At 49.4% G+C, this 25,364-nt stretch overlaps 1 protein-coding gene across 4 annotated transcripts in view; it reads right to left on the bottom strand.

The window, feature by feature from the left end:
• Nucleotides 1–15,109: 15,109 nt before the first annotated feature.
• Nucleotides 15,110–25,364, bottom strand: part of WDFY4 (WDFY family member 4) — a 324,112-nt gene continuing 313,857 nt past the window's right edge. For 3 of the 4 annotated variants that reach the window (XM_074337248.1, XM_074337250.1, XM_074337249.1), the window contains 5 exons: nucleotides 24,391–24,570; nucleotides 22,248–22,430; nucleotides 19,835–19,919; nucleotides 16,286–16,397; nucleotides 15,590–15,876 (listed from right to left, as the gene is read on the bottom strand). In XM_074337248.1, the coding sequence (XP_074193349.1) occupies nucleotides 15,627–15,876; nucleotides 16,286–16,397; nucleotides 19,835–19,919; nucleotides 22,248–22,430; nucleotides 24,391–24,570 (810 nt within the window). In that variant the 3' untranslated portion in view covers nucleotides 15,590–15,626. The other variant, XM_019730128.2, reaches the window with a different exon arrangement.

The raw sequence follows: 25,364 nt of genomic DNA, 5'->3' as shown, positions 1-25,364 counted from the left end.
CTTGTTCTGAGCTTAGTTGGGGATTGGACATCTGCTGGTATTCCCATGGCCCATGGGAACCCATGGGGTGCCCGGCCTGGTACAGAGAAAGCTGCCCAGGCCCTTCCTGGAGCCGTGCAATCAGTGTCTATCTCCTGGTTATACTTTCTAGCACACGTCATTTTCCTTCTTAGGGAACAGGGCAATTAAAGGACGGCTTCTTTCTTCCCCACAGAGGACAGTGATCCCTACTGAGGACAGGGCCCTGTCTGCTTTGTCACCAAGCCGTCCCAGCACTCTGTCACAGAGCCTAGTATCCACCTGCTTCTCAATCCTTAGAAAGGGGACAGACAGTGGAGACGGACTAGGAAGGTGCCTTAAAATTAAATTTAAAATAAAACAAAAAATACAACCCACATGGGAAGGATTAGTTTTTTCTACAAATTTTGTTCCTCCCTAAAGACATCCAAATCCTCTGCCCCAAACCACATTATCCAGAGCTTCCACAGCTCAGCAAAAAGACACTGCTATATTTATCCTGCTGGCAGCCCCCTCTGCCAGTTTCCATCAAAGACCAGCCTGAAATAACATGCTTGTCTGGGGGTGACAAGGCCACAGTGGCTGGCAGCACCTCTGGCTGGCAGGCCCGGCAGGAGGTTTGACAAGAATCCTGGGGTGTCTACCACTTCATGGGCCTGCAGAGCTTCCTCTTCTGGGGAACACGAAGGCATTGCTGTGTTTTCCCAGAGCAGCACTGCAGACGACACCCCAGGAGCCCGGCTCAGGGACGGCCTCGGTCTCCCCAGGAGCCTCCGAAGCCACTGGAGTTAGACAACCACAGCTGAGGTCTTGGGTCTCGGGAAAAGTCCTTGACTTCCTAGGACTTCCTAGGACTTCCTGGGCTCGGCGTCTTGACAGTCCCAGGCCAACGTGTAGAGGCCGAGACAATATTTTGTTTCCCCAGGTAAAATCCCAGCTCTGGAACAAGGTAGTGAGAGTAGCTTATGATTCTGGTTGCTTACACTTTACCAAGGGTGTTCCTGGTGTATTGTTTTTCTCCCCCAAATTCAACATATATTTTTTCAGTGCTCTCTCTGAGGAAGGGCCAGGGGTTGGCCTAATGTCCAACCACTCCAGGCCTCCTCGCTCGTTAACTCTGACCGCCTCCCTGCACCCTGGCCTACCTGACCCTCTCATGTTCCTTGTCTGCATCAGGTTGCCTTTCATACCCAGACACGCTATGTCCCTGTCTCTCCTGCTGCCTGCAATGCTCAGCTGGGCTCAGTTCTCTGGTTAGCTCAGTGTGGCTCCACAGCTCACAAAATGATACCTGGAAACAGAGAGAAGTGGAACTTTTAACCATAGATGAACCAAATGGGCAAATGTAAAATGGATAAATGTAAGATACTTTGTATCCCATCATTTGAGCTACCATGTGTCATCTGCAGAATCTATCATCCCCACTAGGATGCATGTTTCTTTGCTTTTTCATTTGATTTTTTATAGTGGTAAAATATGCATAACATAAAATTTACCACCTTAGCCATTTTAAGTGCACAGTTCAGTGTCATTAAGTCCATTCACACTGCTGTGCAGCCATCACCACCATCCATCTTCAGAACTTTAATGTCTTCCCAAACTGAAACTCTGTACCCACTAAACACTAACTCTCCATTCCCGCCATCTTCCAGCCCCCTAGAAACCACCATTTTACTTTCTGTCTCTCTAGATTTGACTACTCTAGGAACCTCATATAGTGGCATCATATGGTTATCCTTGTGTGCCTGGCTTATTGCACTTAGCATAATGTCCTTAAGGTTCATCCATGTTGTAGCCTGTGTCAGAATTCCCTTCGTTTTGGAGGCTGAATAATATTCCATTGTATGTATATACCCAATTTCACTTACCCATGCATCTGTCAATGGACACTTGGGTTGTTTGTACCTTTTGATATTGTGAATAGTGCAGCTATGAACATGGTGTGTAAATATCTGTTTGGGACCTTGCTTTCAAAGGATGCATGGTTTTTAAAGGGATCTTTCATTATTGCCCAGAACAGGGCCTCACCCAGATGGGCTGCCCAGTAAATGTGCGCTGGCTGCCTTATGGCCGTTTAGCCCCTCCCTAGAGCATGCGTCCCACACTGTTGAGATGTTGAGATGAACAAGCCTTTGGAAGTCAAGGTTCTCTTTGGGGGACATTTAGAGATTGTGGTGTATTAAGTTAATGATAACCAGATATAATTTAGTACAAAATTAGATACTAAATTAGGTATCTAATTTGTGGTTAATAGCATTCTGTTTGTTTAACTCAACAATTTGGTGGGGCGGGGGAAGTGTCTTGAATGAGAATTGGAGAAAAGCTGTAGTGTTTGGTTTTTACAGTGGAACATTCTAGTAGTCATGTTTGCTGAGCGTCATTTGAGATCTGGACCTGCTTTGTGTCCTCACAGCAATGCCACAATGGACAGGCTCAGGGCATGAGAGTGACCACACCCTGTCAGGCTTCCGGCCTGCTGGCATCTGTCTCTCCTACAGCCAGCACCCTCGTCCGGCAGTCTCCATCCCAGGAACCATTGGTCTAAATTTATCCATCTGAGAAGCCCAGCTGAGGCCACTCTTGTGTCTGTCCTTTGAGAGGAAGCCTAAGGACACGAGGACTGGCAGGCTGGGGGAGGGTAGAAAAGAGGGGACATGGCAGAAAGAGGCCAGAGCTGCCTGAGCTCCTGGGGTGGAGTGTGGAGGGGTCTAGGCACTGGGTGACATTCTTCAACTGTGTGAGTCTTGAAGCATTTTCAGCCACTTTCTTGCTATTTCTAGCTTCTCAATGTCTTGAGTTTTCTCATCTGTGAAACAGAGATGTTTCATCTTGGGATGGTTCCAAGGCTTAAAGAAGCTTGTACAGTGAAGGGCCAGCAGACTCCCCAGGTGGCTAAGTGCTCAGTAAACAGTGCTCAGTTAGCAGTGCTCAGTGCTGGCCAACCCTCCAGGCCTGCTGGCCACATCCCTGTTCCTTCATGTCACATGGCCTTATTTCTTCATCTGCAAGATCTGACAGACATTTTGTGAAGATGAGACCAAATGGTGCAGTGCTGTCTGCCAGGACAGGTGCCCAGTGGGTGCCGAGTCTATGGCGGCAGCTCTCCCAGGACTGGCAGTGATTCTGACTGAGAGAGGCTTTCCTCCTCTGCTTTCCTCGTGCTTCATGTGTCTGAACGGCTACCTTGGGCCTCTGGTGGGGGCTGCGGGTGGGAGTCCCCAGCAGGCCTCTGCTCAAGCGATACTAATTGTGCCAGGGAGAACGGCTCACTAGAGTGGAAAATAGTCCTCATATATCTAGCTGAAGACGATAATGACCTTTTAAATAACAGAAGCAATTTTATTTCAATGCCTCAATTACTCTGAACTCTCAAATGTCAAAGTGCTCGGCACTTTCACAACAGCTTAATATAGACATTTATAGCACTTAGACACAGCTAGTTTCTTATCTAACCTAATTATGTGTTGTACAGGAAATGGCGAAGCTTACCATCTGTGTTATTTTTCACACCGATCCCTATGCACGGCCCTGGGCTCAGCCTGGAGTCTGGCAGCTGGAATTTCTCTCTGGCCGAGGATGCACTGTTCTGGGAGAAGAAGGAGTAAGTGGATCCATGCCGGGGCCGGGCCTCAGACAGATGGGGAAGGAGGCTCGACATGGGCCTCCCAGCTTGGTTAGCATCGCAGCACTGTGCCGGACGCAACGGGCAGCTCCCGTGTATGGGAGATGCCAGGGCCCCTGGGACAGGAAGGAATGGCCAGGAAGTCGGTCAGTGGGAACTGGTGGTGGGGGCAGGTAGTCTGCCTCATAGGGCAAAGCCAGGAGGTCCCTTCCCAGGATGTGGGTGGTATCAGGCCAGGATCACCTGGCCTGGCCAGACTGGAACCTTCTGTTGCCATTTTTTAGAGGCTGCTTTCCCTTCTCCATGTGTGCAGCCCAAAGGCCCTTGGCCACCTTGGGTCAAGGACTCCTATGATCCTCCCGTCATCTTTACTCGGCCCTGCCTCCGTCCCTCTCCAACACTCTGCCCCCGTCACACTCGCTGCCCCACCATTGCTCCTGCCTCCGGGACCTGTGCCAGTATTTCCTCCCCGGACACCCACATGGCTCACTCCCTTGCTTGCTTCAGCTCTCAGATGTCATCACACTTTTGGGGAGGCCACCCCCGGGCATCCTGTCACATGTTTCTCCTCCCAATATTTTCTGGCCTCTTCCCCACTTTTTTCTCTTTACTTTCTTTTTAGAGCAGTACCTTACTTACTAGGTATTTTCTTTATGTAACTATTAGGGATATCTATCTATCTATCCATCTATCCTCTCCCCAAGTAGAATGCAAGCTCCTTGCAGGCTGGGGTTTTTGTTTATTAGTCACCACCCCACCTCCAGTGACTTGACCAGTCCTGGACACACAGCGCTCACTTAATGAACAGTGTTGCATGTATGATGCATGAGTGAGTGGATGGAAGGCCAGGAAAACAGGCCCAGCTCCAGGATGGGATGTCCATGGAAGGGGCAGGTTCTAGGCTGGTTGACAAGCGTGCCCTGAAAGACCAGCTGTGCCAGGAGCCCGGCTGAGGGAATGCATTTTAACCCTCCAACAGGATTGGGTATGATCATTGACATTCCGCAGATTTGGAAGTTGAGGCTCAGAGACATGCGGTTTCTCAAGTCCCTCAGCTGGGCATGGACAGAGCTGGGAAGTGAGCCATAGCCTGTTCTACTCCAAAGCCACATCTTGGCCAGTCTGGTGTTCCCCGCAGATGGCAGCTACAGTGAGGCTGCCAATCCTGAGAAGGTCCAACTGTGTTTAGCTGACCACCAGGCATCCTGCTCCCTGCCCAGGCCCTGCCCCAAAGAGGGGTCCCAATCCAGGTGGCCAGTAGGCAGCTCTTTGCACCCTGTGTATCTCTTTGTCTCTCCCTGTCTCCACTTTGTTTCTTTTTGCTTATGCACCCAGCTTCCACTTAGTCCCAAGTCAAGCATCTGCTGGCACCACGCAGCAGGCAGTCCTCCCACCCACAGCCACGCTCTCCACATTATGTATTATGCTCTTGGCAAGACGTTGGCAAAACACCTTTGTAGAACTTTTGAGGCCTCCTTTCAGTTTATCATTCATTCATCACACCTTTATGAAGTACCCATATTTGACCAGCCCCTCTAGGTGGCACAGAGAGAGATAAATAAACAGGACATTATCTCTGATCTGGAGGACCTCACAGATGCTTAGGAGGTTGGCTCAGAAATGGGAAATTTCAATACAGAGTGTTGGGCTGGCATAGAGACAGCATCGGGGAGGGGAGGCAGAGAAGAGTCTAGCTGTGGGCCGGTTGGTACTTTGGCACATGCTCTGCTCTCTCTAGAATCCTCTTGTCCTGCAACCATGATGGAATAAAGAGTCTTCCTTGGGGTCTGCATGGGAAGAGGAGGGGCAGATTCCTACTCCCCTCTGCTGCTAAGGAGAAGAAGCCTCACCCTGGCCCAGGAGGTTTCTGAGCAAATCTGGGTCCCTCTCACAGCAGCTCCTGCCCTCTAGCAGGCCCTGGGATGGGCACTGGTGCTCAGATAGGAAGCAATCAGGGTCCCCTGTCTCGGTGATCAAATAGTGCAGGGAGGCAGACAGCAAATAGAAAAGTGCCCTCTCCCTGCCCCATGCCACATGCTGCCCAGGTAGCCTGTGCAAGAGCAGTGGGAGCACAGGTGAGAGAGAGCTTCATCCTAGAAGGAAGGACAGGGGAGGGACAGGGTGGGCCATGGCCATGTCATAGAGACAAGGACCCTGGAGGAAAGCCCATAGGGCTCGGTGCTGCTGGAGCGTCTCTGGGCACAGATGTCCTCTTTCTTATGATATAGAGTGGGGCTGTGACAGAGACTCAGCGAACCCAGGCCGCTTTACCTGGACCAGGCACTCAGGCTCTGCGAGCGTTTCCTTAACTGTAATACGTGAGGACTACAGGGCATAACAAGTTCCTGGATCCTTTTCCCTTCCGGTGCCAGTTTGCTGAAGGGTGTCCTGCGCCACCCTACCTCGAGTGTCCCCTGATGTCCCACCTCACAGCTCCTTGACAGCTGAGATATTCTCACTTTTTCCTCGTCTGCCTCATGACTAGACTGCAAACATCCCAAGGGCAGGGGTCTTAGCTCTCTCTTTTAGCACTGTATTCTGGCACCAACAAGAGTAAATGTTAGACGAGTAATTGTGAATAAGTGTGGAATGAATTGGAAGGTGCCTGGCAGAGGGCGTTGCCCCAGCAACTTGTTTAGAAATTCTTGTAAACCGCTTACTGACTCCATGGGGCCTGGGCTCAGGGAAATACTGTGCGTGCTCTTCTGCCCCATGCACAGCAGGGTGGAGGTGTCTGCACATTTCCCAAGCCCTTCGTCTGCCCCAAGGTGCTGGCCCATGGCTGTAAATTAAAATGGGTCTGGGGCCATTCTGCAATGTGCTACCTGAAGCAGCCTGCAAAACAAAACAATAAGGAATGGCGGGGTCTGCTGCAAACTGGAAATGCTAAACCAGCCTCTCGAGGGTATTCAAATTCAGAGTAATGATGAACACTGTCTGGCCGAAACAGAACACACCTGCAGGCTCTACCTGGTCCCCCAAATAACCAGTCGGTGATCCTACTATGACCCCAGTATGGCGGCTGAGAAGCTGGGTGCCCCCTCCCTGAGGCTGCCACGGGTAACCACTGGTCATTGCTCTGAGGGGCCAGAGGCACCACTGGCCAGCCCTCTGGTCACTGCAGGTTTCTGAAAAGCTGAGGCCCATAACATTGGTGAGGCAGACCTAGCTCACTGTGCATCATGGGATCCCAAATTCCTCCGGCTTCTCCAGCCTGTAACTCGTGTGAGAAGTGGGAATGTCCACTTTCATGGGCATTCAGATGGGGACTCTCACTTATTTTTAGGAAGTCACCTGGGGCTACTCTGTGCCCTCAGGATCAGATGTCCAGGGACCTCCTGCTCCATCTTCCCCGTGGGTGTCACCTCCAACCTCTCAGGGCCGCCCCCTTCCCCACCAGCCCTGCTGATCGACCCCCTGCGCTGTGCCCCTCAATCTAGACGAACCCCGGTCACACAGCGTTTCATGCAGAAATGAGGGGAGGATGCTCTTCCAACCTGGAGGAGACTTTGCTGTGTGGGTCTCCCAGCAGGAGCCCTGTGCCTGAGGCCTCTCCATGGTCCTCAATGAAATGCCCCAGGTACTACCCAAGAGCAGGCTTAGCAGACCACAGCCCTGTTTTGATATAGCTCACAAGTTAAGAATGATTTTAACATTTTTACACGTTTGAGAAAATCAAAAGATGAGTAATATTCCATGACGTGAAAATTATATGAAATTCAAATTTCAGTGTCTATAAATACAGTTGTTTTGGAACACAGCCAAACTCATTCTTTTTTGCGTTTTTGGATCGTCTATGGCTGCTTTCACACTATAAGGGAGAGTTTGTCTTTTTCTAAACTGCCAACCTGTTTCCCAAAGTGGGTGTACCATTTTATAGTCCCACCTGCCATATATGAGTTCCAGTTTCTCCACATCCTTGCCAATGCTTGCTATGGGCAGTCTTCTAGCCATTTTTATAGTGCTTTGGACTATCATTTCATTTTAGTTTGCATTTGCCTAATGATAATGACCATCTTTTCATAAGTCTAATTTGCCTTCCCATTATCTTCTTTGGTAAAATAGAAGTATCTGTAAAATATTTTGAGTATTTTTTCACTGGGTTGTTTTCTTATTATTAAATTTTGGGAGTTTTAACATATCATCTAAAGTCCTTGGTCATATATGTGATTTGCAAATATTGTCTCTCAATCAGTGGCTTGTCTTTTATTTTGTTATCAGTATATTTCAAAGAACAGACGATCTTAAATTGGACAAAATCCAATTTATCCACATTTTCCTTAATGGGTCATACTTTTGGTGTTGTACCTGAGATCCTCTAATAATCCAAGGTCACAAAGAATGTTTCCTAGGTTTTTTTCTAGAAGTTTTATGATTTTAGTTTTCATGTTTAGGTCTATGATTCATTTTAAATTAATTTTTCTTTATGGTGTCAAGTGTAGATCTCAGTTGTTGTTTTTTTCTTTGCATGTGGATATCCAGTGTTCCAGCTCCATTTGATGAACGGACCATTCTTTCTCCACTGAATTGCCTTGACACCTTTGTTGAAATCCAACTGACTGCATGTGGGTCTGTTTCTGTGCCATCAATTTGTCCATCTCAATGTTCGTAGCACACTGTCTTGATTACTGTAGCTTCCTAATAAGTTTTGAAATCACATAGTGTTAAGTCCTTCAACTTTGTTCTGTGTTCCAGGTGCTTAGGTTATTCTAGGTCCTTCGCATTTCCATATGAATTTTAGAGTCAGTTTGTCAATTTCTACCAAAAAAAAAATAACCTGCTGTAACTTTTATTATGGCTGTATTGAGTCTGTAGATCAATTTTGAAAGAATTAACACCTTAACAACGTTGAGTCCTTTGGTCCATGGCTACGGTATTACCCCTCCTTTTATTTAGGTCTCCAATCTCCCTCAACAATGTTTTTGTGATTTTCAGATCTTGCACATCCTTTGTCATATCTATTTCTAAGGATTTCATATTTTAATGAGATTCTATATGACATGGGCATTTTAGTTTCAATGTGTGATTGTTGGAGCTGAGAGGATTTCCTGAGTGATTGGATATGGAGTGTGAAGGGAGCATACTCAAAGATGTCCCAAAGGGTTGAGCCGAGCAGCTGGTGCGATGGCACCCAATCCCTGATGGTGGCCAAGCAGAGACTGGATGTTAATAACCACATAACAATAGTAATGATAACTTTTGTTGTTATTACTATACTGCTGAGAACATCCCCTGTTCCAGGTACCGGATTTTTCACCTCACATACATACTTTTAAAAAATTCTTACAAGCACCGTAGATGGTAGGTGTTATGATTCCTGCTTTACAGAAGAAGTCACCAAGAGAAGAGAGCATTAACCATTTTCTTCAATGTTCCCCAGCTCATGAGAGGAAGTCAGGCCTTGAACCTGAGGACTGCCTGCCATGGGAACCTCCTCCTCTCAGGGCGCAGTGGGAGGCGCTCCTTGGGGGTTGGGGGCGGAGTCAGGTCCTGCTACTCTGCTAACCTGCTGAGTGTTGCCGTACCTGGGGCTTCTCGAGGCCATGTGCTCCCTGGGCAAAACGCAGTTCCTGCCCCAGGACCTGGGGAAAGGACAGCATCTCCTAGAATGTGATTCAGGGACCCCAGACCGTGACGTGGTTGTAGGAGGGGCAGGACAAGAGTTACTTTTTTTCCATTTATTTTTATGTAATTAAAAAATATAGAGACTGTATATCAAAACTTTGATTTCATAGACATTAATGCTTTAGATAAGGTTCAAGTTCAAATGAATGAAGTTAAGAAAATGTTAAAATACTTGTAATTGATACATGTGGTGTCGAAAAATAATGAAGGGGGTACAGAAGTAAGAAAATTTTGGGAAACATTTGAATGAGTGGATAATGCCTCAGAAAGGAGAGACAAGAAAAGAGAAGGAAAGTCATTATTCTCTTATCAGGCCCTGTGTGGGAAACCACATTAACAATAATAATAGTTAATCATCATCATCATCATTTCCTGAGCCCCTGCTCTGTGCTGGGAGCTGTGCACACATTATCTCATTTAATCTTCACAAGTTATGAGGTCCATAATTATTACTCCAATTTTACAAAACAACAACAAGAGGACAGGACAAGTGGAGTCAAGGGGCACAGAGCCCGAGAAAGAGGAGTCCGGAAGTGTGGGTCTCAGGGGCCTCTACCCCGAGGGGCTCCCAGGGCCTGGGGGGGGTGGTGAGGGGGGCTTGTGACTGGTGCTCAGAGGAGGGAGGTATCCTTTGAAGTACCAAGAGAGCTGCCTCCTGTGGCAGTGAGCTTCTCGTCGCAGGAGGTATCCAAGCTGGTATCTTCTGACACAAAAATTTTGAACACCTCCCAATTTTAAAATGATTCCAAAAGCATCGGGCCCATTTTTCTTCCTTTGTGTTTTGTTGTGAGGTGGGAGGAACAGCTGTTCTTTGGCCCCCAGGCATTGGAGCGCAGGGTAAAGCACCAAATCTCCAGGGCCTTGAGGCAAGCTGTGTGTGGCTTCTAAGGAACACGAGGCCGCATGGCACTGCAGAGACGGTGCTCTGGCCTGCAGCCTTGACCAGGTTCTGCCAGCCTCTCTCAGCCTCTTTCCACTGGGCCCCAGCCTGGCTCAGAACAGACACTCAGTAGGTCCTCGGGCAATGCTGGTGAACGAATGAAGGAATGAATAATTGCATGGGTGGACAGGTAACGTGAGCCATCACGCTGATGTCAGTGAGAGCCTGGCAGCCAAGGCCTGACATCTGGGTGCAGATGGCAGGGCTGACACTTGTGTACACGGCACGGCACTGGGGGCGCTGACCACTCTGACTCATTGCAGCGTGGTTTATCTATAACAATGCATTCCTGGCACATGGCAGTAAAAGGTTTGGGACAAGCGATATCTCTGTATCAACTAGTTTGGTAGCAGACAGATCTCAGTACAGGGCAACAGTGTTCTCTGAGCTTCCAGAGATTTGGGGGAAGGAGACAATTTGGAGAATCCTCCTGTTTACTAAGAAAGCTATGAAGGTGCTGCAACAGCGCCTAGAGTGAAATGGAAACAACACACTCATGTGTGAGCATGCGCGTACACACACCACACACACACGGGATCACGGCCTGTCATGTGTCCCCAGAACTTACTAAAGCAAAACTGATTTGGCCTTAGACGGATTTGATTTTATGCTAAACAAATTTCATCAGGAGTTTCATATGAAGAGCCTATTTCTCCCCAAACGTACCCTGCTTGGCTGCATGTTAATGTGGTCAAATCCAGTCCTGAGTTCTCTGCAGGCCCCGGGGCCAGGCTCTCAGGACTCGGCTCCAGCTGCTGGCAGAGCTCAGGGAGGCAGTTGTTGTCCCCAGTGGCTTCAGGGCCCGGACTTCCCGCCCCGGAGGCCAGAGCACACAGGGAGGCCAGGGTGGGCATGACCATGATGGCCGGCAGGAAAGCAGCATTTGTGCGGAACGGTGAGGATAGCTGAGTCCTTCCCAGGATGGGAGCAATGCCTGCTGCAATGCCGATGGACGTGGGCAGGGCTCCTCAGTCATCACAGTGGTGAGTCTGGGTGGAGACCGGCTCACAGTTACTAAGTTGTGATGAGGAGGCGCTCAGCTGGCAGAGAGCTGGGCCTGGCGACGGCCTCAGGCTGAGCTGGTGAGAGTGAGTGGAATCGGGTGTCCCTGAGCCCTGAGGCCTGGGGAGCCCCTCACCTGTCCTGAGACTGCAGGGTGGGCAGCAGTAGGCAAATGCCTCCATCATCACCCTGTCCTGTCACTGTCTACTCCAGAGTATCTCCAAGTGGAGGCCCTGGGGCCACGTCAGCATCACCAGGAGGTGGTTACACACTCAGACTGTGGCTTCTGCTCTAGTGAGTGGACCCAGGTTCTGTGGGCGGGACTGGGAGCCTGAGCACGTGCTGTGTTCTGGACACTCCTGAAGCACTGCCACCCTGTGTGAGCCTCCTGCTCCGGCCACGTCCCCAGCCCAGGCAGGGGGTTTCTCCGCATGTAGGCAAAATGTTTCTCTGTCCCCAGAGCCTGGCACAGGGCTTGGATCAGCAAGAAGAATTACTGGTGAGTGAATGATAAGTGATATGTTGAAAGACTGCATTGTATCCGGGACAGGCAGTTTATCATTTGCTTCCTCTCTCCATAAATAAACAGATATGATTTTACGACAAGCCATCAGGTAGAAAATGGGATCTGATTTTACAGACTGGATTTTACATAAACTGAGGTTGATGGTGGCAGAAAGTGGGGATGCTGGGAGTGGGGCTCAGGATACTTGCCCCCCACCCCCCACTCCGGGCACTGCTTTGATCCGTGACCCTCACTGCAGGTACCTGTCTTCACAGGGCTCTCCAGATACCAAGCTGTGGCTACACAGCTCGGCACAGCTCAGGCTCTGAGGTCTCCTGAACTCCACTGGACTTGGGATGCTGGCAGGCCTGCATCCATGTAGCTGTCGCTCCTCAACGCAGGCAGTCAGAGCTCCCGGCTTCTGCCCCGGCTCCCCCTCTGCGGGGGCCTTGGTGCCGAGCCTGCTTTCTCCCTCCATCCCCTGCCCCCCAGGCCTCTGCCCCAGACTTCCCTCCATCACTGGCAACCATCAGAGACCCCAGCCCCCACTGGCTGCTTCTGAAATACTGAGGCCAGCAGGAGCCTCCTGTGCCCTGAGCTGCCGAGAGCCTTTAGACTCGGGACCTGCACCTGGGGCTCCTCTCCTTGCCCCCACCCTGGACCTGCTCGGTTTGTCCTGCTGGCAGACTCTGTTCCTAACCCCACTGGAACCCACAATGGGGTGAGGTTGGCAGCGAGGGCCCTGGGTATTCCTGCTCCGTGAAGATTTGTGTGCAGGGCAGCTTTCCTCCTCCAGGTAATGGAAAGCTGGTCCTAGAGGAGCGCCCAGAGGCCCTGGTGAAATGCCAGGCCATTCTTTGGTGCTACAAGGAGAGAGGCTGCCACCAGGCAGTCACCAAACCTTCCCTGACACTGGAGCACCCTAACAGTGAGCCTTTCTTCTCTACTCGCCCTCTGCCTCCTCCTCGGGGCATTCTGCCCACTGTCCTCTCCTGCTCCCCCAGATGCCTCCACTGCTCCCAGCTCCATGGATGGTGTCAACTAGCTCATGCCAGGCTGCTAGCATCATCCCCAGCCACCTTCTGTGCCCAGACCACAAAACCCTACCTGTCCCTCAAATCTCTTCACTTCATTTCGCTTCTCTGCACCCATGGATGGGTGTGCCTGCACCTGCCATCACTCAGAGATGTTTTTCACTCTCAGAACCAGTAACTCTGAAATGTCTGCCACCATGGTTCATTCATTCATCCACATCCATATGCTTCAGGAACACTTGTGGAGCATCTTCTGCGAGCTGGACCCTGGAAATACAGCTCCATGGGATAGACGGTCCATCTGTGCCCCCTCACTTCCGTTCGTCCTGCCTTGTCACAAGCCTCAAGCACCCACAGGCTCAGAGTAACAGCCTCTCTTCCTCCCAGCCTCCACTTGCCCTCCATCTTTGCCCATGTGTTCTTTCTACCTCCAGCCCCATGTGTCCTCTGTCTTTGCCAATGCTGCCCTCTTTCCCTGTAATACTCTACTCTCTACCTCAACAAGGCCAAGTTATAGCTGTCCTCCCAGATCTTGCTCCAGGGCCCCCTCCTTCAGCCAGTGTTATGGGGAGAATTGTGTCCCTCTAAACTTCATTTGTAGAAGTTCTAATTCCCAGTAACTCAGGATGTGACCATATTGGAAGATAGCATGTTTAAGGAGGTAATTAAGTTAAAATGACATCATTAGGGTGGGACCTAATCCATTCTGACTGGTACCCTTATAAAAAGAAGAACTATGGACACAGTCAGTTATAAAGGAAAGACATGTGAGGACACAGGGAGAAGATGTCCATCTACAAGTCAAGGAGAAGAATTAGAAAAAAACAACCCTGCTGACACCTTCATCTCAGAATTCCAGCCTCAAGAACTGTGAGAAAACTTACTGTTGTTGAAGCCACCTAGCCTGTGGTCCTATGTTATGGTGGCGAGCAAAGGAACACAGCCAGAGGCCACTGTGTCTTCCTCAGGGCATGAGATGTCTCTCCCTTTAGCTCTTCGCTGCAAGTCACATTTGTTTGCACAGACCCCAGCAACAAGACCCGACACCATCCACCATTTTCCCCATGATGTGGAGAAGCAAAACGCAGTGCTTAGGAAATGCTTTTTGAATGAATGTGCCCAAGACAGCCTTTGGGCCAGCAGACCTTTCAGCCCTGGACAAATGCTGTGAATCGTGTTTTGAAACATGACAACAGGCCCAGCTTTGATATTTATGACCCTGCCTCTTGGCTTTCCTGGGGGGTGGTACTCTCTGCTCTTCAATCAATGGTCCTCCAGTGCAGCCCCCAACGGACCAGGAGACTGCAGATGGGCTGTCTGCTAATAGCGCACGCAGACAGTGCAGGAGGCGGTGACCCTCGGCCCCGGGGTCAGCCCTCTAACCGAGGGGTTGGAGCCGTGGACCTGAGATGTGGCTCCATCTTCTCCTTTGCAAAGACCTCAAAGTTTACAGATAGATCACGGTTTCCTAACCTCCCCTCACTCCCTGTTTTGGACACAGATGCACCCCACTTCTGCTTTCTTTCATCTTTAAATTGACTCACTGCGCCCTGGAGGCCAGATGACACAGACCATGTGACACCAAGTTCATTTTCTTGCCATCCCTGGGCCTGAGCTAAATTGGGTGGGGTCAGTCATGGGAGCCTCTGCAGGGCTTACAGAAATAGGGAAGTGATTACGATTCCCTGAAGGAAAGCTCTAGGTTGGGAGGTGACACTGAGGAGCTTAGCCACCCAATGTCACTGTGTCCCCTCCTGAGTTTGAGTTCATTTCCTTCTGAAATGAAAGGAGTTCTGAAAGGCGGTGTTGGGGAGAAGACATTAGAGTGAGGGTGAGGACTTCAGTGCCCAACAACTGGGAGGTACTGGAGTTCCTCAAAGGGCTAACTACCTACCTGCCCTGCATTTTCAGATGAACAACAAAAGTCAAAAAGCAATCCAGATTTTCCCAGGATGAGCTCCAGCTCACAACCAGCATGTGGACTTCAGCCCGTGACCTCCATGTAAGGATGGGCCCTGGGAAAACCTTGCTGAGCCTGAGCCTGGCTGGGACCCACCACCACCTGCTGTGGGCTGTGGACTGGAGGCAAGTAGGCCCGGGCGGGTGTCCCCAGGCTGAATTCCTTATGACTGTAGTGGGCAGCCTCATGTTCCTGTCCTGTGCCTCAGCCACAGAAACTGGGCTTCTGAGTGTGGCCCCTCACTCCCCATGAAGCCCTGCAAGGCTGCCAAGACAAGGGGAGGAGCCAGATTGCAAGGAGGCTGAGAAACACTCTGAAGGAGGGCGAGCTTTCCTGAGGGCTTCCTGCCCTTCTAAGACTAGAGATGTGAATACCTGAGTGGAAAAGGGTGGCGATTTAAAGTCAAGAGTTCTTGCATTTGGAAAATAGTGGCTTTAATAAAATAAAGACAATACAATACTTCCTATTAGTTTCCAGTAAGAGACTCGATGTTTTTTTTTCTTCAGTGCAGTAACACTTTGAAAAGGTGAGTTGTGTGTGATTTCGTGTACATGTGGCTTCAGCGAGTCTCGGCTTCCAGTGTGCAGGCCCCCATGTGAACTCTTACCCATTTTGTAAAGCGCATCCTTATATAATCTGAGACCAAAGTCCCATGGGCCAGAGCAAGGGCTCAGGGTGTGGAGTTCTGATGGCTAGCCAGCCCTGTCCTCAGGGGCCATGAGGAGGGGAGGCCCTGCGGTTTCCTTTGCACCCAGTTGCCCACAGCTGCTATGCCAAGGCCTCCGCTGTCTCTTTCTTCCTACCCTTCTGCAGACCAGCAGAATATTCTCCCCTTCTCATCGCCAACCAGGAGTTTGGTCTGGTTTCTTGGGAAGAGAAAGAATAGACAGGAGTTTTAGATGCAAGTCTGTGAGTCCCGCTTATCCCAGCAGGCACTCAGGAAAATGCAACATGGAAGGTTCAGTCCAGGACCCGAAGGAGCCTGAACCTGGCCTCCACCTGGGGCAGGCAGAGGGAGAGGAGAACTGGGGAATGTTTTGACCTGGGGGGATCTTTTGAACTCTGAGGTTGTGGCTCCCAAAGCACTGAGGGAATGTTCCAAGAAGCCAGGCTTCAGGGCAGGGTGAGGCCTTGACTTTTTCTTTCTGGAATCTCCAGGAGTCTCTGGTCCTGTGAGAGATACAGCCGGACCCGTGTGTAGCAGCTGATACTTTACTATTCCACATTGGCTTAGAGACCTCAAAAGGCCTTTTCTGTATGTAGGATAACCATCACCTCAAATGTTACAGTCTGCAGTGGACCTCAGGAAAGGGTCCTCTAAGATTAAATTACAAAGCAATATACTGCTACATTTTGAATTTCTTTATGAATTCACGGATATTCAACGAGAGAGAGCAAGAACATGTGTGTGTTAAGAAACATTTCCTAGGGCCATACATGGCCACCTCGCCTGAATCTTGTGCCTGGTGGACCCTCCTGGTCCCTATAGTGAGGCCACCCTGAGCCAAGGCCCTGGACTTTCCTAGGGGTGGCCACAGCGCCCTCTCCTGGAGGCCTGGAGAAGCCAAGCCATCATTACCTGTATATGGCCAGAGCGGTCACTGCAGGGCTGGTCTTACTGGGCTTCCCTGTCAAAGCAACGCTGATGTCCAGCTCTCTGCACAGGGCTAGATTCTTCTCCCACCTGTAACCTGTGGGGAGCATATGAGAGCATAGTTAGAAAACCCAAGAGGCTTCACACACATGCACGTGTACATCCACACATGGGGCCAAAAACACATACACACATATTTATATTTGTGGTCAGCAACTTGTTAAATTGAGGGGGGAAATATATTTAATCTTGGCCTGTGCTGTTGCAAAAAGGACCGTCCCAATTTAATTTGCAGGCTGTGATAGTTACATGTGCTGACGTGCTGCGGTATCCATTGTGTACCAAATTGGATTTGTGTATTATTGCTTTCTAAATTGCATGCCTAGTTCAGCAAAATTGTTCATCAGTGTTTACTGGCTTTATGCTTAATAAGATGCCCCACAATACCTTGCTTCCAGGATGTAATGCAGCCTATAATTGCCTAGTAAAAATAAATTACATAAAGTCGGCATTATCAACTTATCTAAATCCTCTCACGCCACAACCAATAATTAAATGCTGAGAATGTTTTTTCAAAAAATATAACTCAATGATTGTTACTTCACTCATTTTAATGACTACATTTGGGGACAGACAGTAATTCCTTCAATGTGGAGGGTGAGATGGAGAGACATCCCTGCGAAGTCACTTGGTTGGAGTGAGGGCAGGGACGATGTGGCTGCCCCGGCAATCCCAAGTGGCCCCTTGTGTGTGTAGACAGGCCTGTGCACCAGGAAATGCAGGTGCATTGTGTGTTTGTGAAAAAGTCCAAACAACCAGCACTTTTTATGTACCAAATTGAGCCCAAATCTATGGGATGGTTCCTGGAAAATACTCAACTGGGAAACCGCAGGGCTTTTTTATGTACCAGACTGAGCCCAAATCTATGGGTTGGTCCTGCTGCAAATGACAAACGAATTCCGTGCAGAAGTTAGATTACATGCACATACAATGCAGTATCCTTGATATCTTCAAAGACCTCCTTTCTTGCCCCTTATGACACTTGAAGGATGGAGTAATATGCACAACCAGAGGACACATATGCAGATACCCACGTGGCCCGATACCGGTCCCTCTCCAACAAAACAGTTTTGAGCAATATTATGAGAACAAGACCTCCACTGACTCAGGTTTGTATTTCTGCACATGGATTTGTTAACTATAAACTGTGGCTCAATCTGATTTTTATGACTATCTCTGTGCCCTCCTGTCATTTCATCCTAATCCTCCTGTGAACTGTAACCACAACCGTGGCGGTTAATTCTATGGGGCAGTGGCAACCTCAGGTAAGGACAAACAGCAGGGGGAGCACGTGCACCTGGGGCTCCCGTTGGCCTGAAGCTATCTTGTAAGTTCCCCAATATCATCAGCCAGTATGTTAGGGGAGCAGTCTCTTAGAAGTCTGAGAAAATTATAATAATGACCTGCATTTTACTGAGTATGGTCTTGTCTGCGTCCATCATTTTTCTGTCATCAGCTCACTGCAAGGTAGCGTGGACAGGAAATACCTCCACTTGACAGAGGGGAAACAGGGCCAGAGAAGTTGCTATGGACAGAGCTGGGTCTAGAGCCTTGTTTCCTGCTTTTCATCTCACTTCTCACCTCACTAGACCCCATCACCAGTGAACACAGCCACTACACCTTTTGATCCTGAGAAGAAGCCCATGAATCCACTGGCACTTCCAGAGCCAGTGGGATGTCCCTGAGGTGCCCTTTGTTCATCTGTCCCTTCCTCCACCCACCTACCCAGCCAGCCAGCATTTTTGCTTGGACATCCATTCATCAACCATTGGCTGAGCTCATGACTTCCGCTTATTGGACACTGAGAGCTTCAGAAGTGGGCAGTTGGGCCCTAGACTGAAGTGGTGTGTTCTCGTGCAGGTACACCGCAGAGCTGCTTCAGAAGCAGTCTGGGGAATAAGAACCCGTGCTAGCTCTTCCAAATAGGTGTGAATAAGGGAAGGCTTTTGGGTCCTGATCTCTAAGGAAGAGCTGTGAGTTCCTTAGAAGCAGAAGCCTCAGCATCTTGCCTTTTACACGGAGATAAGCTGACTCCTTGTGGCCCTAAAGGACCCAGGAGATCTATGACCAGTGAACTGAATGTGGTTGCAGATCCTTGTGAGGTCACCTGTCTGGGTCAGTCCAGATTGTGGATGAGGACTCCCAGGTGGTGCTGTCTTGAAGGAAGGGGTTCCAATGTACATCCTGGGACCTAGCAGGGGCTAAGCAAATGTCTGTGTGTGCTTGTGTGAAGAAAGAATCCATGAATCAGTGACTAGATGAATCAAGGAGGTGTGGAGTCCATTTTACAAATGAATTTACGGAAAATGGCTACTCTTTTCAGAAGGCAGCGCTCAGCAATCTGTAAAATTGTCTGCAGTGGTTGACCATGGGTCTGGGATGACAGAATTCTCACTTCATGAAAGGTTGGCTGCCCTGGAGGTGGTGGTGGTGGGGCATTGGGAGGTGAGAAGAAAAGGAGGTGATAGCTTTGATGGTGAGATTTGTGCCTGTGCTCACTGTGGAGAAGATGGTCTGGTGGGGGTGGTGACACGATTACATGGTATTATTTGCGATTGAGGTTATCCTGGCAGTGGTCACGTCTGCTCTGGTGAAGAAGTGAGAATGATAGTAGTAATATGCTTCTAGGTAACTTTGGGCAAGTTACTGAACCTCTCTGAGCCTCAGTTTCCTTATCAGTCATATGGGTGTCATAGTAATCCGTAATTCATAGGGTTGCCATGGAGAATGAGAGAGTGCATGTGCTCAGTGGAACTGCTCATGGTCAGCTCTGCCCCTCACAGCTCTGTCCTGACAGCCATGTGGAGGTGGTTGTGATGGCAGAAGGAGAACAGATGTTCTTACATCAGTCCCCATCTTCCACAACCCAAGAGAGCTCTGCTCTACAACAGTGCTTCTCTTACTTTGGGGCACACCAAGACTCACCTGGGGACTTGTTAGACATGGGAATTCTAACAGCCTCCAATCTTTCCCTAAGGAGGTGGGTGGGTTAAGCCAGGATCATGAGGGTAGGCTGGGGCCTGTGGAACCACTTCCTCTCACCGGGATATAGCAAGGCCTCTCCCTGCTCCTGTCTGCACCTGGCTGTCCAGGTAAGTAGCTAGTTGTACCCAGGCCCCAGGCTAGGGACTTTAGCATCAAAGAGTCATCCAGGCATATGGAGAGACTTAAACCAAGTTCTGTGAGGTGTGTCCCTCTCCTGACGCTCAGGAGACCCTGACAATCACCACCACCACTGTTCACACATCCAAAGAGCACCCCGAGCTAACTGGCCCGTGCAGGTTGAGGCTAGAACTCAACAGAGCTTTCTGTGCTTCTTCACAATCCACTAGCAGCTCGCAGTAAAACGTGCTCCTGTCCCCCAACACCTGGCAACATCCCCCTGAGACTCCCTAGGCTCTGGGCCGAGATGGAGAGAGGAGAGGTAGGGCTGAATAGGCAAGGATGCTCACACCCCCCTAGCACGGCGGTTACCTCGGGGGCTTGGAGGCTGAGCTGAGGGCTCCTCTGCTGATGTCCGCCCAGCACCAGACATCTTCACATCCTCAGTCTTCCAAATCTGCCAGGACAAGAGAAAACACCATTGGCTGGGGGAATGATTCTGTCTTCAGGCTCAGGGCCTATCACATTCCCTCATACCTGGGGGACTCTGAGGGAAGGGGTGGGGACATGGTGGCCTTTCACTTCCGATGTTAATGTATTCCCTGGAATAGGTTACTTAGGCTCCAGCTTCCCTGCACAGAGGTTTAGCCAAGCCCAAGTGCAGCCTGGATGAGCCCCCTCCCCACCTGTGTCCATAGTGCATCTCTCCTCCACGCCTTACCTTACCAGGAGCCAGTTCATTACCATTTTACTCAGCTAGTGCATCTTGCCACCATCCCTGGAGGCCTCCCTCACCACTCAGCAGCTGGGCCTCCCCATCCTCTGTGTCTGGCCCTTGGTCCCAAGGCATGTGAGTGCCCTCAGGCTGACCACATCTGGCTTCTCACTTGCTGAGTCTGTACTTTGTGTGACTTAAGGACAAGGACCAGTCTCCACTTAAATGCTTCTAGGAGCTCCGCACCAGGTCTACACAGCACTGGGCCCTAACAGGAGCTCAGTTACCAGGCAGAATGAATGACTGCTGAGTACACGAAAGACTCTCACTCATGCTGGGTGTACCCATGACAGAAATGTACCTGCTGCCCAGCCAGCCCAGGCTGCTCTGACTGACCCACAGTGTGGACCATACCCCACCAAGCCCAGCTCTTCATGATCGCCTCACATCCGGCCAGCCCAGGACACCCTGCTCTCTGCAGAGACCCTGTGCCCCTCACAGCTCACAGATGGGGCGCTGAAGGGGATTTCTCAGGGGCCCCTCCTTAGCCTTTTCTCTCCTATCCATGCACTCTGGCCTCTCAGCCTGCACGGCCTCCCCCATACTCTTTGACTTGTCTTATCCTTAGGACTCAGCTGAAATGCCACCTCCTCTGATGTCTCTCCCTTGGAAATAAATCCATTCTCCTCTTGGACTCCCCACCATGTTACCCATTCTGCTTCCTGAAGCATCACCTCTATGATTATTCTGAGACTTTAAGTGTAGAGGCCCCTGGAGGGCAAGGTAAGTTTGACCTGTTTTGGCATACAGCACAATTTCATAAATTCTTGTAGAATTCCATGTGCATACTTGGTAGTATTCAATTAACAGTTCATTTTATAAACTGTGGAATTCAATTGAGAGTTTTTGAGTAAGACTGTTAATTAGTCCTTATTTTTACTCATTCCTTTATCCTTTCTGTCAGTGTCAAAAAAATTACCTGCATTTTGTTCTTCCCCTCCGATTCCTTCCACCTCAATGTCTCTTTTTCCTTCTCTTCTTGATTTCCCTCTCCATTGTCCTCCTCAGAGGATCCACGACCCTCTTTGATTGTCCTAATCATAGCATGAACCACATACGTGTATTTTCTGTTTGTTTTCTCTTCTAGAATATGAGTATTTTGAGGACAATGCCCTGTTTATCATTACTCTCTGCGTTCCCTGTGGCTTGCATGAAATGCTTGGCACAGAGCCAAAGTTCAAGGAATGCTGTATGGATAGCCAGAGGGATAGTTGGAGGGACAAATAGTTGGGTGGGTGGATAGATTCATGGATGTATGGGTGGAAGGGTGTATGTAAGAATAGATGTATGGATAGAAGGAAAGAAGAATAGAAAGAAGGGAGGAAGTAAGGAAAGAGAGAGATAAATAGGTACCCTATTTCCCCAAAAATAAGACCTAGCCAGACAATCAGCTCTAACGCGTCTTTTGGAGCAAAAATTAATATAAGATCCGGTATTATATTATATTATATTAATTATATTATATTATTATATTATAGACCCGGTCTTATATTATAGTAGAACAAGACTGGATTTTACATTAATTTTTACTCCAAAAGACACATTAGAGCTGATTGTCCAGCTAGGTCTTATTTTCGGGGAAACACGGTAGGTGGATGGATGGATGGATGGATGGATGGATGGATGGATGGATGGATGGATGGATGGGTAGATAGAGAGACAAGTGGTTGGATGGGTAGATGGATTAGTGGATGGATGGATGAATGGATGGTCCAAACATCTCTATTCAGCACAGGGCTATATTCTTATGCATTTGACCATTCAACTTTCACATCTTGTGATAAAAGTGTTTATTTCATTAGATGAGTGTAAGTATGTATAAAATTATATGTATGATTTTTTTATTTATTTACTTTTTTCCTAGGAAAAGGCTTGCCTTTGCCCTCACTTGCTGTGGGAACCTTGTCTGAGATCGTCTCAAATGCAGCCTTGGACCCTTGGAGGAAGTAAGCAAATGAAGATGAACACAATTCTTGTACCACACACTCATTCTGCCCAAGACACACCTACCCGGACTATGCCATCTTGACTTCCAGTGATGATGACGTGGCTCATGTCCCATGCCGGGCCCTCCATCATGCAGCAGCAGGTTATGGCTCCTTCTGGGCCCCAGGCTGTGGTGATGCTGGCCAGGGGTTGTCCATTGACATTCCATAGGGACAAGTGGGCTCCCGCACAGGAGACAATGGTGCCCTGCAGCAGTGAGAGCTGGCTTCACTCCAAGCTGGGGTCACTCCAGCCCATTGGCCACTTGTTCAACCACTCATTTTGTACACGCAAGTACCCTCTGCCACCTTCTGAAGACTAACCTAGGTACTTCAAGACCCCTTAAGTCATCTGCTTCTTCCCAGCTGACCTATAGGTCTGCTGTGCTTTCACACCACTGTGTATTCCTGGCTCCTTTCCCACTGCAATCATATGTTTGGATATGGCTTTTCCCACACAAGCTGACTGGCTGTGTATTCCTGACTCCTTTCCCACACCCCTCTTTCTGGCAGTATACTGACTGGCACAGAACACCTGTCTTGGAGAGCACCCCTGGCTCTAGACACAGGGCCTATACCTGACTAGCCAGGCCTGTTCCCAAGAAGCTTTGGGCTTCACCTGGTGGAGGGCAGAGTACTGAGCTTCAAAAGACAGCATGTGGCTCATAAAATTGGACAATGTCCCTTTGGAGGGAATTTCTGAGGAGAAATTTCCCCATTGTATCTTCAGAAATGTTTATATCCAGAGTGTTTGCTCCTCAAGTCTTTTCTATTTTTGTGCCCAGTTGAGTAGTTGCCACCATCACAGGGACTCACAAAGCCAGCTGGAACCATGCCTTTGAGCCTTGTGTTAACCACAGAAGGGATGTAGGGAGCTCTGTGTCTCCCCAGGCTCCCTGGGTTGGGCTCCAGCCTGTCCCTTCCTGAATTGTTTGGCACAGTCTGCCTGAGGCCAGGGGCCATGTCTGCCCAGCATCAAGCACTGGGCCCAGCAGGTACTTGGTGAACAAAGTTGGCTCCAGGACAAGTTGAGATCAATAAATTGTTGTCCTGTTATAAATCTTCTTTCGGGTCTGGGGATATCATTCTTTATGGGTTTTATGTTCTCCCAGATCAGGGATTAGTGCCTTCCCAATACATTCACCCATTCATCTATTCACCCACCATCCTTCCATTCATCCATCCATTTTCCATCTACCCATCTATCTATTCACCTACTAGTTCATCCCAATATCCAGCCACCCACATATCTATTTATCCATCCATCTAACCACCTGTCATCCATTGACCCATGCATCCTTCAGTCCATCCATCCATCCATCTAGCCATCCATCCATCCATCCATCCATCCATCCATCCATTCATCTATCCATCCTTCCATCCTCCATTCATCCACCAATCTATCCTCCATCCTCCATCTGCCCAGGTAACATTCATTTTGGACTCAAGCCTATCTGGAGCATTATTTTCAGCCATAGTTGGCACCAGGAGGCTCCTCCATCTCCCTCCTCCTCCTATGATCCCCTTTCCCATTCTGTCCATACCCTGGGCCCCTGGAGTTTTCTATGAGCAAAGGCAGAGCCTCTGCATCCTCAGGGGACCCCATGCCCGATGATGCTGATTCCAGACTGGGAGAAACTCCACGCTAAGATTTACATGTGTATTTCTTTAACTCTATCTCTCATAGACACCACACACACACACACACACACACACACACACACACACTCCTGATAAGCTCAACTTTGATAGCCATCATGGAGGGACAAGTGGAAGCACTTCCTGTCATGGAGAGCAGAGGTACCTACTGAGTCAACACTGATTTGCAGTCAACAAGCTGAATTAGTTAAGCCCAGTAGATCCCTCACCAAAGCCAACTTCTTGTCCCAACTCTCTGGTGCCCATGCCAGAACATAAATCTCCCACTACTCTCACCACCCTGAAGGAGAAAAACGAAGGAAGCAAAAAATAAAATCTAGACCCAGATGCTGCATGTATTAATGGCTCCACTCTGCCTGTGTAGAGAATGTTCCACATATTTGGGGCCCTCTCAGCATTCTGGGATGGTCAGCATCTCTCTACCCATGGCTTTCCTCTACAGACACCATGCCATTACCCAGGCTCACAGACATGTGGAGGATGCAGACATTGAGAAAGAGGGGCCTCACCGAGATGTCACTGATGGCAATGGCAGATACACCCTCCCGGTGGGCAGGCAGGCGAGCCACGTAGGTGAGGAGGTCCAGGTCCCACAGGATGCAGGTGCAGTCTTGGGAGCCACTCACCAGGAGGCTGAAGGTCACTGATGCTGCCAGGCATGTGACAGCCTGTGTGTGTCCATACAAGGCCTGGGGATGGGAGACAGACACAGAATTTCTGAGCAGGATCATCAATACAGCTACTTGGTGAGATAATCTGCCCTCCCTTTTACTGTTGGGCCCCAGATGAGCAAACAGGTTTGGAGTGATCGGTGATTTTAAATCCTGTGGTGTGTGTGTGTGTGTGTGCGCGCGCACCCATGGCTGCCTTTCAATTTCATCTGTCTCCAGGATTGAGGCCGAGCTGGGGAGAACCAGTGTCCTTTTATCATAACCAGGCAGTGAACAGCAGCGCTCTTGTACTCTGTACCCCCTGTATTTGTCTCTCATCCCGAAATAGCAAACACTACTATTAATATGCAAGGGCGCTGATTTACAATGTGTGGAGTCCCAACCTGCCACACAATCATCATCTAGGAACTTGTTAGAAATGCAAATTCTTGGGCCCTATCCCAGACTTACTGAATCAGAAACTCTGGGGGAGGGGACCCTGAACCTGGGTTTCCACAAACCCTCCAGGGAATTTTCATGCACACTCAAGTTTGGGCATCACACTAAGGGAACCTCAGACATATACATGCCCCTCCCTGGAATCTAAACTGGGAAGACAGCAGGGAGGTCACGTCATAGTTAAAAGGATGTAACTTTTCAAATCTGGGGGGTCTGGGTTCACAGCCAATCTGGCCATGTGGCAGCGGGTGACTCAGGCCTAAGTCTTGGCCCTCAAGTTGGCCTGTGCAGGGTCTGGCCCAGAGCATGGATGATTATGTGTCCACATCTGGTCAGAGGCCTTGCTTCCTGGGGACACATTCCTGAGGGGCTGG

This window comes from Rhinolophus sinicus, linkage group LG07 (genome assembly GCF_036562045.2).
Source record: "Rhinolophus sinicus isolate RSC01 linkage group LG07, ASM3656204v1, whole genome shotgun sequence".
In the NCBI taxonomy this organism is placed as follows: Eukaryota; Metazoa; Chordata; class Mammalia; order Chiroptera; family Rhinolophidae; genus Rhinolophus; species Rhinolophus sinicus.
Note: the sequence above shows the minus strand (reverse complement) of the source record. Positions and strands in the feature narration are given on the sequence as shown.